The sequence below is a fragment of the Candoia aspera genome, chromosome 1, assembly GCF_035149785.1.
Source record: "Candoia aspera isolate rCanAsp1 chromosome 1, rCanAsp1.hap2, whole genome shotgun sequence".
Taxonomy (NCBI): domain Eukaryota; kingdom Metazoa; phylum Chordata; class Lepidosauria; order Squamata; family Boidae; genus Candoia; species Candoia aspera.
The window spans coordinates 40,770,983-40,785,844 of record NC_086153.1 but is presented as its reverse complement, the minus strand read 5'-3'; the positions used below and the strand labels follow the sequence as shown (position 1 = coordinate 40,785,844).

General features: G+C 37.5%; 1 protein-coding gene across 3 annotated transcripts in view; it reads left to right on the top strand.

Moving 5' to 3' along the window:
* The window catches only part of EPAS1 (endothelial PAS domain protein 1), a 132,947-nt gene that overhangs the window by 64,074 nt on the left and 54,011 nt on the right, over positions 1-14,862 (top strand). For 2 of the 3 annotated variants that reach the window (XM_063302764.1, XM_063302756.1), the window contains exon 2: positions 2,380-2,570. In XM_063302764.1, the coding sequence (XP_063158834.1) occupies positions 2,380-2,570 (191 nt within the window). Of the gene's footprint in view, positions 1-1,755; positions 1,815-2,379; positions 2,571-14,862 lie in introns of those variants that run through there. The other variant, XM_063302770.1, reaches the window with a different exon arrangement.

Below are 14,862 nucleotides of genomic sequence, written 5' to 3'. Positions count from 1 at the left end.
AGTGCAGTTTTAGGTGTGTCCCCAATGAACCCTATGCTTTTCTTCCTGGGGCAGCATGGCAGATTCCAGCCTATTACAAGTTTATAACACTCTGCACAGACACCTACAGTAGGAACATACCATGGACGACTAGCCATTTGAAATTTTAAAAATTGGTCAGTGATACATACTTTGGAAGTTTTATCAATTCCTGTTGCAAGTGTTAAATAACCCTCCCAGCAAAACTGGTGAATACTTAGGTATGGTACCACTACAGTATTTCAGATTCCCCATGGCCAATTAAATCCTCAGACTGTTTGCAAAGTTTTAATTCCCTAGAAGCATCTTAACTGTAATATACTGTAGGTTATAAAGCTCTTTTTGAGCACAGAAAGATACGAATGACTTTGCTGTAGGCTGGCCTGGATTTGTGGGCCAGTGGAAGATTTAAACAAAGAGAAAAAATAATAAACAGACTGATTTGCAGTGATGAGATGTGGCCTTTCTAATTAAGGAAAAATAGCTGAGATAAGAACTGGTTTAGCTCCAAAAACATTATTGCTTAAAATGTGACTTTAGCAGCCAATGTTTGCCCTGTGTTGTTATCTTTCGTGTGTGTGTGTTCACATATGAATGTTAAGCCTGCTTTGGAATCACTGAAAAGAACAGATTTTTTTAAAAATACCGTTATTCCTGAATAAAAACAGAATGTTAATGTAACAATGCCTCACTTACTTGGTTGCGCTGAAGGTTGTATAACTTGATGACATATAACATGCTTTGTACAGAAGGCTTCCCATCAAGTTCCTGGTATGGTATAATCAATTCTCTGGGTTGATACTTGGCTGTATATCATAACCTCATCTGATTGAGTGATGCTGCCAAGGCTTTGTTCTAGCATTTGGAGGTCATTTAGATCTGGTTGGGGAGGAACAGACTTAAGCTCAACCCTAGCAATACCAAGTGGCTATGAGTACATGGACTTTCCAGATCAAGGGACATTCATTTCTGGGTCTAAATAGGATGGCACTTCCGCAGGTGGAACTGGTGCACAAGACCTGGACTGTCAGCCTGTGTTTCAAGAGTGGGTGGGAGCTGTGGCCAGGAAGGCGTTTGCACAGATTCACCAGTTGCTCCCATTCCTTGAAAGGGAGCCCCTTCTCACAGTCACTTATACCATGGTTACCCCATATGTGGATCACGGCAATATGCTGTATACGGGGCTCCCTTTGAAGATCATTCAGAAGATTCTCATCACCCAGAATGTGGTGGTGAAAGCAGTTATGGGCATTCCACAGTATGCCCGTGTAACACCTCTCCTTTGCAAACTGTGCTGGTTACTGGTAGGTCTCAGGTCCAATTCAAGGTGCTGGTTATCATTTACAAAGCCTTTCATGACAGTTGAGTGATCCTGTCTCTCCCATTGTTTTTGCCCATCCTGTAAGATCAAACACAGTTTGTATGCTCTGGATGCCCTTCATTAAAAAATGTCATCTGATGGGACCCCACACTCATGTCTTCTCTATTGTGGCATGTCCTCTGGAACAGTATCCGTCCAGAGGATTGAAACGCCCAATCCTGCTCTCCTTTAAATGAGCCTTGAAGACCAGGTTGTTTCTCCAGGCTTTGGGGTGGAGCAGATTGTGGACTACCTTTGTGAGGGGTACTTATGTCAGTTCCACCAGGATGACCATCTTCCTTTTCTGTTGCCTGATGCCTGATGCTGTTCTATTTCAATTTGTATGCTGCCCAGAATCGGCAAGAAAGTGGATGGCTTTACACACGTGAAATATAAATAGATAAATATATGATGTTCCCTTGTGGAGACATTAAAGGTGAGTTGATTTGGAACATGAATGTACATGTACTTTTGCATGCAGATGATGCTGGGTGTTGTGGGCTGAGAATCTGAATGATTTGCAGCAAATGTTAGTATGGATCTGAAAATTAATGCAACCAAGCCCAAGGTAGTGGTGTTTATCAGGGAAAATGGAGTGAACGTTTGCAAGTTATACATCAGTGGTGAAAAACAAAAGCAAGTGGATGAATTTGTATAACTTGGTAACATTTTTACTAAAGATAGGAAAATGGATGGACAGTGAGGAGTTTAAAGAACAAAAGTTTATGAAGTGATATGTGGATGTGAGGGAAGCAAGGGCAGTTTGTAAGGATAGAAAAATATGGAGAGGTATGGTAAATTAATATTGACGCATACTAGTTTTATTTTCTTTATTGTATCACATGCCTTTAATTTCTTTGGCTTACTATTTTTACTTTTGTTCTGCATTCTGCATAATGCTGTGTAACCTGATAGAGAACAGCACAGTGGGCATGTATTATGTAAGTATGAGTATAACCTGCTTCTTAGGATCAAATTTCTTTTTTCCTCTATTGTCACAGGAGCAGTTCTGAAAGAAGGAAAGAGAAGTCAAGAGATGCAGCACGGTGTAGAAGAAGCAAAGAAACTGAAGTATTCTATGAGCTGGCCCATGAGCTACCATTGCCTCACAACATCAGCTCACATCTGGACAAAGCATCTATTATGCGTCTTGCAATCAGTTTCTTACGGACACACAAGCTGTTGTCTTCGGGTAAGCAAAAATGGTCAACCGTGGTCAATTCCACTGTATTGTCTGGTGACCCAGCAGCTGATCCTGTTTCCTATTTAAAGAGGATAGCCTAATCATAGGAACTCTTTAACTCTGAAGTCATTCTTTCTCATTGTGGTCCTTTTAACAAAGGCTTCTGCTAGGTAGCTTGGTTGTTTACTCTCATAAGAAATATAAAATGCTCCCTTCTGCTGTGAACAACAGAAGATGATCCCATAGCATGATTGCTGAGGTACATAAGGTGGACAACCCTTTGCCCAAGCCAGTTTTTCCTACTAGAAGCTTTTGTCTATACCTCTGTTGTGTAGGAAACTGTTGGAAGAGAGCTGTGTTGGTTTATAGTAGCCAAAAATAAGGAGTCTGGTGGCATCTTTTCAGACTAATGGATTTTATCAAAAGGCTTAAGCTTTGATGAGCTTCAGCTCACTTCATTAGATAGCTTACAAAAGTGTATTAAAAGATACTGTATATGTATTTTAATAAAATTTGTTAGTATGAAAAGGTGCTATCAGATCTCTTCTGATTTTTGTCATGCACAAGTGAGTCAGTAAGTTAGCTTTCTCCAATCTAGTGTTTTCCAGATGTATTACACCAAAATTTCAACCCAGTCATATTGGCTTGGAATTTGGGTGTTGTAATCCTATGAATCTGAAATAAACTAAGCTGTAAAATAAATGAAGCCAGTTGCTCACCAATGTAGCCTCAGTGCTATTACAGGTATTGCCCCTATTGCAAATTAGCTGCTGACTATATTAATGTTACCAATCAAAGCGAATATTTGTAGCTCAGGGTTTATTAATGTTCAAAAATACTGTTTTTTCCCCAGACATAAGATGTATATTGTGGAAAAATACAAACTGTAGTCAAGTTCAGAACTTTATGTTATGGTGATTCATTGGGCTGATACAACAAGGTATGGAGACAATGCTAGATGTTGCAACACCCATCATCCCTTGCTGTTGGACATGTTCAACAGCACCTATGTGTAATGGTTGCCTATCCTAAAGTATTCTCAGACTCACAAGCAAGAGCTTGAATAAAATCTAGTTTATTTAAGAATAGTATGCAAGTACAAAGAAAGCTGAGAATGAGCAAAAGCGCGCCAAATACAACTAAAAACCCTCGGTGCGAATGTGATCCCTCCCCCCTCGTTCAACTGTTTCAAATTCCCCATCCCAGGTGCTCCTAACGACTTCTGCTAATCAATGGGTAAAAAGGACCTTGAACACAAACGATAACCCAAACACATTCCATCCCAATGAAGAGAGATAGACAGCCTGGTACAAGCTGTCTCCCAACCAGAACACACGTCAGCATCATGGCATGCGAAACGTTACGATGTACATTGAACATTGCAATGACAAACATGACACTATGGAGGGCCACATGTTGCCCTCTATCTTTAAAGGAAAGACAAGCAGGAGTGATAAGGTAAATTTTATTTCCACATGATGTATCATGTGGAATTTGGTCTTGAATTCAAATCTTCATTCAGCCATTAATTTGGCTGGGTAGATTTTGACAAATATCCCTATTTGGATCAATGTAGACCCCATCTAAAATGTATTGTTAAATTCACCCTTTTTTTCCTTTCCTGAAACAAGCTGGGGAGTTAAGAATGGAGGGCTCTAATAATTCCTTCCTGGCTATCTTTTGGTTGAATGCTATGTTCCCTATGCTGGTTACAGCAAAACCTCATGAGCATAGTGTGGATGGCTATGGATGCACCATAATGTGGATGGCTTGTCAACAGAAAACAGTAGAGGAAAAGGATTAATTTGATACCTTCATTATTGTCCAATTTGCAAATTGGGAAAACCTAATACTAAGGTTTAAGATTCATTTAAAACAACAGCTCTTCTTGTTTCCCTAAGGAGCTTGTGTATGTAGAAGTGAATTACTGTTAGTGAATTACTGTCTACGTAGTCCCAAACTCTTTGGAAGAAAGGGAGGATTATAAATGTGATAAATAAAATAAGTATGTTGTCCAAGTTGTAATTCAAGGCAAATTCATTATTTTTCCATACAGATAAGGAGTAAGTATCTAAAAATAAACCTGGAAATTTTTAATTAAAATGATTTTGGGCCTGCAGAGTTTCTAATCCTAATTAAAACACTAGGGATTATAAATCACAATAGTTCAGTGCTGGAACAAGGCTATTGATGTGGAAAATTGTTCTGCATAATCACATTTATGAGCAGCTACAATAGTTCAAAGGCTTCACTTAAATGGGATTACATATATAGCCCGTCTGTCTCTCGTGTACTATTTGTAGTGACTATTGGTCACTATAACTCTGGGCTGGTTAAAAGATATGAGTGCCTGTGTGAGTTTTTTCATGTTTGCCTTCTTTGCTATCTATAGAGCTAAAAGGCTAGAAACTGGGAGTCCATGAAAACAAAAAATTCTATTTTCAGTCCAAAAGAGAGCTCTGTGCACTGAAATATATACATACTTGCATAGAAAGAGTAGTTTGCCCATTTTTATTTTAACAATTCAAATTTAATGACCACAGAATATTTGGATGATGGATTTATATATGTATTATATATTTAATGTTCATATTTATATTTGGTATTTACTTGCCAAAACTATATCATTCAATATGGCCTCAATGCTCTGCACCATAACATCTAGCCTGTCTTATGGATTTAAGTTAGAAAAAAGTTTAACATAGGAAGCAGTTACACAGAGAGATAGTGAGCTTCCATTCACTGGATATCTTTAGCAAAGGCTAGGTAGCAATCTGTTCAGGATGATTTAATTTGAATTCTTGCTCTGACCAGACATTGGACCTGATAGTGCAGATGATGCCTTCCAACTCTATGATTCTATGAAAACACCTGCACTTTAGAAGAAATACCACTCAAATTGTTCCTTCTTGCAACATAGACTTTGATAAGTTCGATTGTTTGATTACATAAGCAAATAACAGTATTGTTATAAGTAACATCCTGTCCCTGGAACAATGCTGTATCTCACAACTGTTCACATGTACTAGAAACTAGACTGTGTACCTGCATGTCTCATGGGGAAGAGCCATTCCTCAGAGATAGAGCCCTTACTTTTGCGTAGAAGATCCTAGGAAACCCATCAGGCTCTGACATCTCTAATAGGAAAAGACCCTTGTCTGAAGGCTTGTTGAGCTGCTCCAAGTTAGGGAAGATAACATTTTAAGCTATATAGGCCAAGAGTCATTATAAGATGAATTCCTTTTCCTTCCTGGATATCTAGCCAGCTACATTCACAATAGAGACTGGGATCATTATTTTGTTTTTGAACAGTTGCTTTGATAATGATGGTCAGAAGAGGAAAACACATTGGAACCTAACAGCATATATCAGCTTATTTAAGCTACCCTTCCTCAGCGTGGACGCCTCTAATTCTGTTGGGCTTCAGCTCCCAGAATTCCTAGCTATTCCCCATGCTGGCTGAAAATTCTATGGGTTGAAATTCAGTATTTATGAAGGGCATCAGCGTGGAGGAGGTGGTTTTAGACTGCAAGTGTAAAAGGCTCCACAATGGAGGTGCCTCAGATATAGTTTAAAAATCAAAACCTATGAGCTCCCCATTATACAGGAGAGCCAGTCTGGTGTAGTGGTTAAGGCATCAGGCTAGAAACTGGGAGTCCATGAGTTCTAGTCCCGCCTTAGGCACAAAGCCAGAGGGGTGACCTTGGGCCAGTCACTCTCTCTCAGCCCTAGGAAGGAGGCAATGGCAAACCACTTCTGAAAAACCTTGCCAAGAAAACTGCAGGGACTAGTCCAGGCAGTCTCCAGGAATCGGACACAATTGAATGGATTTTTAAAAAAACCATTATACATAAGACATTCTGTGGAATAGAGAGCAAGAGATAGGCTAGTAATTAAGTCTTCATGAGTTCATCCTTCCTGCTGATGGAACATGTGATCTGCAGAGATGGATGTGTTGCATATCTGAAGTGAGTTAGAAATCTGAGATTTCTATTGAATGCACAGCCATGTAACAAACATGGTTGACTTCTACATTTTCCATTTCCTCGTTTCTTGAAAGAATCAGTTATGCCAAGTACTTAAAAGGAAAATTCCCAATTGTCGGAAGTAGTGCTCCTTGCCTTGAATTTAAATGTGCCTTGCCTTGAATTTAAACCTTTTGAATCAAAGGATTGCATCATTCTTTTGGCTAAATGCTCTCATGTATTAAGTAGAGGGGAAAAAAATTAAACAGTTTGGATTACAACAAAAACAAAATGAGCGCTGCATAATTTCCTTTCCTTCTGGGCACATTCCATTTCAAAGTTTGTCTTTTACTAATTCTCAGCTAAGTGTCTCCATTAAGTTTTCCAGCACAGTTGTGTTCACAACTTGGATAATACCACTCCAGAATTTCTAATCTTATTTTTAAGAAGAGTCAGGTACACAAGATGGTTCTCCCAGCTGTAAGAGGAACATAGTATTTTATGCAGTAAAGAGGTAAAGGACATTATTATGTCAAGATGATAATTACTCTTTAAGTTTGTCACATATTATGACCACTTACCTAAATCAGAGATTGGTGACACAGGACTCTGTGGATACTTAATATTCAAAGAAATAAATAGTTAAAATGTGTATCTCTTGATGTGATGTTTTTATGGACATAAGATGTATTCATTAACTAGTGGAAAATTTTAGCTGTTAATGGGGAAAATATCTTAATTTCTGCCTACATGCTCTTACGAAAGGCTACAGCTAAATGTAAATTGAAGGTACTGGAACTTATTGAACCTATTGAAATAAATGGGAGAAATCAGTCCTGTCTTAGATTTCATTGATTTCATTAGTAAGTATATTACAGTACAGTTCTATACATCAGTAATAGCTAGCTTTGCTGAGGTTAATGGTACTACTCTTTTTGTCTAGCTCCAATTCGTAATGTTTCTTCATTAAAAACAATTACATCCTTAATTTTTTAAAAAATCCCAAATGTTAAGAAATAGAAACTTTGTTTTTTAAAAAAAGGTCCTTGAACTAAAGAAGTGGATAAAATGGCTTTAAATAATTAGATAAAATAATACTGGGACATCCTTTTAGTATTTATCAAGGGTATGGCTAGAATATTTGTGTTTGGGTGTAAATGGAGCGTTAGCCACATATAGCAATGAAAGTGATGTGGCATGAGTAGTTTGATCAACCATGTGATCTACAAATTAATGTAAAGAAATAATGCTTTCTTCAAAATGACTGTCTGGTTTCCCTTCTCCTCAACAAGATTGGTGGACAGTAGCATACCCCCACCCCAATCACTCTTGAGACAATCAAGGTGATTCCATGAGCCTGGAAACTGAAAATATTGTGAAATCCAGGGATGTTGCAGGTGGGATGGAGGTGGATTGCTATTATTCTGCTCATTCCATTATCTGGCATTCTTTGAGTAGCTTGATGCTAGCAAGCTTGTTGATTTTGTTTTTCTGTATGTTAAAGTGCTCTTTCTGCTTCATTTTTCGGTCCTTGTAACTTTCAGTATTAGTTATTTGGTAACACCATGAATCTACAGGTTACTCTTCTGAGTTTGTCATTTGAAGGCTATGAAGAAGTACGGAGTTTGAACCAAAGAGTGAATAGGCCAAAATGATCAGTTAATGTTTTCTCCTTCTCTCCCTTCGTTTCTTTCTTTCCCCATCACAATTTTATTTAGTTTGCAAGAGCAAGCTGGTTGGGAAGATGAAGGAGGGAAGATTGTAGGTGGCTCACAAAGTAAGAAGTAGAGGCAAAGTGCATATTCATAAAAGGGAGTACAGATGAAAAAGTCATGAAAAAGATGCTGAAAAGGGGTGGTCTTCAGTGATTCACATTTCGCCTACTGGTGACACTTGATAATTATTTGGACTGCTCACCCTTCCTAGAAGAAAAGGACACATTTCTTGCCCTAGAGACTCAAAACCCCACTTCAATAGAAATTAATTGTTGAAGCTTGGAGTGGGATAGCCATTTTGGGAAAGGTAACTCATCTCTTCTCCCTAGTAACCAGGGGGTGAGTCATAAGGTATATGTATGTCAAGCACAATGCAAACATTTTTAGTCGGGGGTCAGCAGTGCAGTTTTTATTCTGAGAGTCTCTAGCGAGGTGCAGATATTTGTTGGGACAAAATTTCCCTGCTATGCTCAACGTGTATCTTTGTAAATCAACTTGTAGAAATACTGTACGGCTCTAGATCTCATTTTTTCAAAAGCCAAATCTGGGTACGCTTTTTCACTGGAGCTTTTTGCTATTCAATTGGATTGTGTATTTATTTCACTGCAGTAACATCAAACTTATCTCTCAGAGCCTATAAGTTATAAATTCCATTTAAAGCTGTGAGGGCATAAGGGCAAAAAAATCCAAAACCAAAGAATTTCCAGAAATTGCAGAAATCTAGAAATAGACCAGATTCATTTCTGTAATGGATCAAATCAAGGGGAATCTGTTTCTCAGACTTTTTGAATGTGGATCCCAGTATGTGAAATGTGAATATGATGGGAGCAGTCTCTGACTCCATTTTGCCCTGGGTTAACTTAACTGCAAGCTGGATGTCAAATTCTGAAAAGAGACTGATTGCAAAACTGAGTCCTAACCCTCAAAATTAGGGAAATGGCTAACAGTGACTTGTATATGTATTCACCTTTTTGCACATTGGCCTCTGTCCTATATGTTAGTAAAAAAAACCTCATTCACTAAGTAATTAAAATGGCATCATCCCTGTTCATCAGCAGACATGAGAGAAGAGGGAACTGAAATGCATCATCCTGCAAAAGATCCTGCCTGGCTGGAATCTTAAAGAGAAGCACTTCATAACAGGACATTTTGTAGTAGGTTTCTCTTTTTCAAAGTAGATATCTAACATGTAGATACCAAACAAGATGGAGAAGGACAAAAGACAGAGTAAAGCAAAGCATCTGTTGTAAATATGATCCTCTATACTTTGTAAAAAATCAAGAGTATCTTCTTGGACAAAATTTAAAAAGATTGAGGAAACTGTAAGCCAGCCTTCTTAATCTGGTGTCTTCATTCTCTTGGCTGCAGAATAATGGGAGTTGCAGTCCAATATATCTAGAGGGTATTAGGCTTGGAAAATCTGATTTAAACAATCAAATTGCTAAATGCAATCTGATCAGCTGGTTAAGTTTGATAATTGAGATTAACATAGAAATGATCAATAATTAACTTAGAAATAATCAAAGTATTTCTGTTATGTCAGTCTTTATCTTGTTTCTTGTTTCTGGACTTCTTGCTGCTTTGTTACATCCCTTTTTGTAGCATTCCCTTATTAAAAGAATATTTAAGTTCAATCTTTTACTTGAAACAAGGAGGAATCTTCAAGTTTAAACCTTATTTAGTAACAAACAGTTTGGAGGTTTAGAAGTTTAACTGTATTGTATGTAGGTTCTTATTTCAGGAAAATTTAAAAAATGTAACTATTGTAGGAAATGGTTTGGCAAGCCTGCTGTATCAGATTCATTAATTCAGGTTTAACTTTTTCCTTACAACAAAATAACAATAATGAAGACAGTTTGCTTCTTATCTGATCAAAATGGACAGCAAGAAGTCATTCCATATATATTGCTGCAAGATTAATGATGATAGTGATAACAATAACAATACATACAGTAATCCTCCTGCTTTTAGAATAAGTATATTGTAGAGATTAAAATTTATGTTTCACTAAAGCCACCTAAAGGTCTGAATCTGATCATTTGTATCACTTCATAATAGGAAATGTTATTCCCGTGGTTTGGAGTTCAAAAGAGCGCAATATACCAATCTTGCTTTATTCTTGTTCCTTCTTTGCTTAGTAGCCCATTTCCCTTTGATTTTTCACAGTAGGCGGCTGAACAAGAATGCTGGGAAGGAAACCTTCAGCCTGGGGGTCTGGTGGCCTGGCTGAGATTACTATTGCAGGAAGCTAACGGGAACAATAGCTGTAGAATATTGTTCCTATTTTCTTCTTGGTGTTCTTGGCTTGAATGGTATTCCTCCCTCAAATACTTTATAGAGGTCCAGCTCATTTAACAATAGAGTAACTGCCAGAAATCCAATAGATGCCGTGTTACCCAGACATTAAGGTACGCTACATGATCTATTTTGTAGGATAACTCTTTGTTTAAAGGTATCCTCTGTTCATCAAACTGCCCAATTCAAGTCTGGCTTAAACATAAATAATCAAGTGTAATTCATGCATGAAGAAAGTGCTAGCTCTTTGAATTTCCCCAACAATTAGCATCTCAACAGTAGATTTATGCAGAGAGAGATCATTATAGTGAGATGTACCATATTTCTGTTTATATTGTAATAATCATAATTTTAAACAACCATGTCTTTTAGCCTCTTTTTTAGTTATCAGTTTTGTCTATTATGAATAGTTGGTAGCTATCAAAAATAGCATGGAACTGTGCAGTTGTGGGGAAGAGTTTGTTCTCTGATGTATGAAGACAGAAAATCACTGTTGTAGAAGGACTGGGGTAGAGAGAATAGATGGCAAGGAAATAAACAACTATGGCATGTTGAAATCCAAATAGTTCTGTTCAGAGCTACTTTTGGAAAGAAATACCTGCGAAGGACATGAACCAGTGCAGGTAACATGTGTCCCTGAAGAATCTATTCTCCTTAGTACCCAATTTCCCTGCAAGTCTGAAGAAGGCTTAAACTTGTCATCTGCGAATAGAATTCCTGCTTTTCTGGGAATTCAGAAAAGCAAAATTATGATTGCAGAAGTAATCCCATTTGTATTGAAGTGAACACAAGTAGAACTTCCTTGTTCAACCAAGCAAACATACAAGACAAAAAGAAACTCAAATGATTTCTGACATTCTAGCACTAGACAATGCAAACCAACATGGATAAGGCCCAGTGACTGCATGTGTATGTGGCTTCAAGTTTACAAAATCTGGCCTGTAAGAGGCAATATTAGACCTGAAGAGTCAAGTAAAGTCTTCTTCAAGTTGAGCCGAACTCCTGCTGACTTAATGGAAACATTCATGAAGTTTTCTTGGTATGATACAGAAGTGGTTTACTAGTGCCCTCTTTCAGGATGATTTTCCATGTTCCCTGTCTAACATATAGCATTGGTTCTCTGAGGTGGTCTTCCATTTAAGAACTAACCAACCCTACTGAGCATTCCAGACTGCCCAAAATAAGTCAGACTATTAACCTGAGATAGTCTAGGACTGAAGAAAGCAGTCTTTTTGGATGCTGAATACAGTTTTGAGAACATGTTATAGAACATGATATAACTGGCAAGGAAAGTTTGCCTGTTCATAAAATAGCTACTCTGGTGGGTCACAAAATACCTTTTAATTAGAAAGCAAACTAGTGAGATTGCTCCCTGCCATTCCACATTAACTCCCCAGGATGCTTTCTACCACTTTTATCTGGGCAGGTGTGCATATCTCCTGTGGCTGACTCCCCCATTTTTATTTTCTAAGAATGTATATTGTCCCCATGTAAAGCCTTGAGACATCCTTAAATAAATACGGTGTTTTGCTTTGCAGCATATTTCCTTCCTTTTATATTTTTAACTTAAAAGCATCAAAGGAAATAATTGAAGTCATGTTGTGTCGGGAACTTGGTAGGCCCCAAGGGAGGTATCCACTGGCTCATTAGTGGCAGTGGGCACCCATTGCCTATCCCAAATAAAAGCAGTCCCAGAGAATGTTTCTCTTTTCAGTTTAGGCTAAGCAAGCAAAGCCTATGCTGATCATTTTTCAGAGGGATCATTTTTAGCCACAAAGACTTGGATGGCTCTATTAAAACTCATTTCTTTTCCCTTCCCCCTTCCCCCTACTCTCTCTCTCTTTTTAGCAGCTGGAGGAAACTGTTTTCTTTTCCTGTGGCTATATGTGGCAAAAGTAATGGGGAAAAATAGGAAGTAGATAGGAAGCTCTTCCAGAAAAGTGAACTCGGAGGGAAGATGGTCTGAACTTGTTTTTAGCAGAGCCAGAAAGCTAGTATGGGATACAGCAAGCTGATCCTGTTTATAATTAATACATATTCTTGTCAGACATTGGATCAACCTGCATATTTCTAAGGTAACCCAGCTAATAATTTTGCCTCTAGGATTTTCAGAATTATATAAATAAACATTTTTACTTGGCCACTGCAAGCCTAAGTACATATATTTGACAGTAAATCCACAAATGAAGTGCGAGTTAATTCTGAGTAAACATAATGAATCAGGCTGTACGTTAATGAGAATGTGAATGAAAAGAATGAGAGGCCAGGTTTCTACATTCTCTTATCTTCTCTCTACTGTTCTCACTAATTCTCTCAGTGTTTTGTGCATCTAATATCCGTGTTGAAAAAAAACTCCACAAACTATTACTTGCAGGATTAATTTCAGGTGCTGTATAAGGTAAGTACTATTCTATATTGTCTAATTTCCCAGCAAATCATAAAAGGAAAAAAAACTTGGAAAATCTGTAATTTTTGTCATAAAGATTTTGTTTACAGTTTTCCACAATTTACATACTTTTCTAAACAATTTATGTGGTAACTTTAGTATTCATTTTTTATGCAATTACTAGCATATCATTTTTCTGCACTAAGGATTTTTTCCTACCCAGACTCTTTTATATTTATTTCTTTTAAGCACAACAGATTTTGCCACCATTTCTATTCCTCAATCTTACAAAACTAAGCTTGCCCACAAGTCTTTTCACCGTAAATAACATTGATCCACTGAGAATGCTACAAGGCAATCTGTTCTTCCTTCTCATTTTCCAATAGGAGAAAACAGAGAAATGCATTACAACAGGGTCCTGCACCTCTGTCATGGTTTTTATTCAGGTTCTGTGCATTTGTTTAATGAGGGTTTTTTGTTTTAAAAAAGAACAGTTACTTTGAGGAACAGCTGCAAGGCTGCCACCTTCTGTGTTGCATTTAAAAAATCCATGGTAGAAGAAACATCTTTGGGGACGTGGGAAAGGCTGAGTCCAGTATCTGGAAGGTGGGGCAATACAAGTTCCCATCAAGGAAAATGGCTCACCTAGAAGCTTTGCAGAGCTTCACCACTGTAAATATAAGGGTTGTCTTTTGAGCAAATCAATGTATAGCATAGCTGAGCCCTCAATAAATTGGCTTAACAGCAGAATGAGGGTTACTGTCTCACATCCACCAGGCTTGTCTTTGTTATTCTATCCAGCAGTTTTGTGTCCTTGCACAAATGTCTTACTATTGCTCCTGGGGAATGAGGAAGATGAAGATGAAGTACCTTGGGAGGATCCAGAAACAGAACTAACCCAAGATCATGGCAGCCCTTATATTTGAAAGAGGCCATAGATCATAATGGTCCTTAGGAATGGAGGTACTTTTGGAGCCATGCGAAAATCCTTTGTGGAAATGCCTTTAATAACACACATTTTTCCTTGTAACTTCAATAACACACATTTTTCCTTGTAACTTCCTATATAACTTGCCCATATTTCCAGTATTTTTATGAATTTTTCAGTCAAGAAGGATAGATTGCTGCCATCCATGATACATCTTTATCATGCTATTATTTGAATGAAATAAAATGCACACAAATAAATTGAGACACTTTTCTGTGCTGGATTATGGAGTTTCAGATTTGAATCTCACCTGAACCATTTACATTTGGACAGAGAGTCTGATTATTAACTCTTAGCTACATTCCAAAATGTTGGACTAGAGGAAGTGAACAAGCATCTGCGGAAACATGTTCTAGCCCTTTAGAACCATGTACATCCTGACAGTAAGAATCAATCAAAGCTTGTTTACAAAGGTTATTTTTAGCATGAAAGAATATCTTCTTTGAATATTACAGTAGACATTTGCCCTAAAAAGGCAAGGCCTTGTATATTGATTATTAGCACTTTTTACTGACTCTCCATAACTGATATTTTTCCCTATAAACAAGGCTTACAGAGAATCATTTTCAAATATAGCACAACCTCCAAGTACTAAACAAAGGGATTTGTATATTCCTACCGAGATACTAAATTATCTTCAAAAGTGTAGTATAATCTGCTATGCCATACAGACATACACTGTGGAATTTTTGTTGCCTGTATGATGGAAATAAAAATCTCTGTCCATTCCATCAGATTCGTGGATTTATTTATTCTTATTTTATTGTATGTTTTAATGTCCTGTATAAAAAAAATGAAAGTTTTTTTAAAAAAAGAACAATCAACACAGAACAACAAAAGCATATTTCATTTACAATATAGATGTCACTCAGCTCAGTTTTTAAACAGATAAACTTTGACTACGCAGAGTAGTATTGATCTGACTTTCCACTGCACCAAGAGAGAGCCAGTT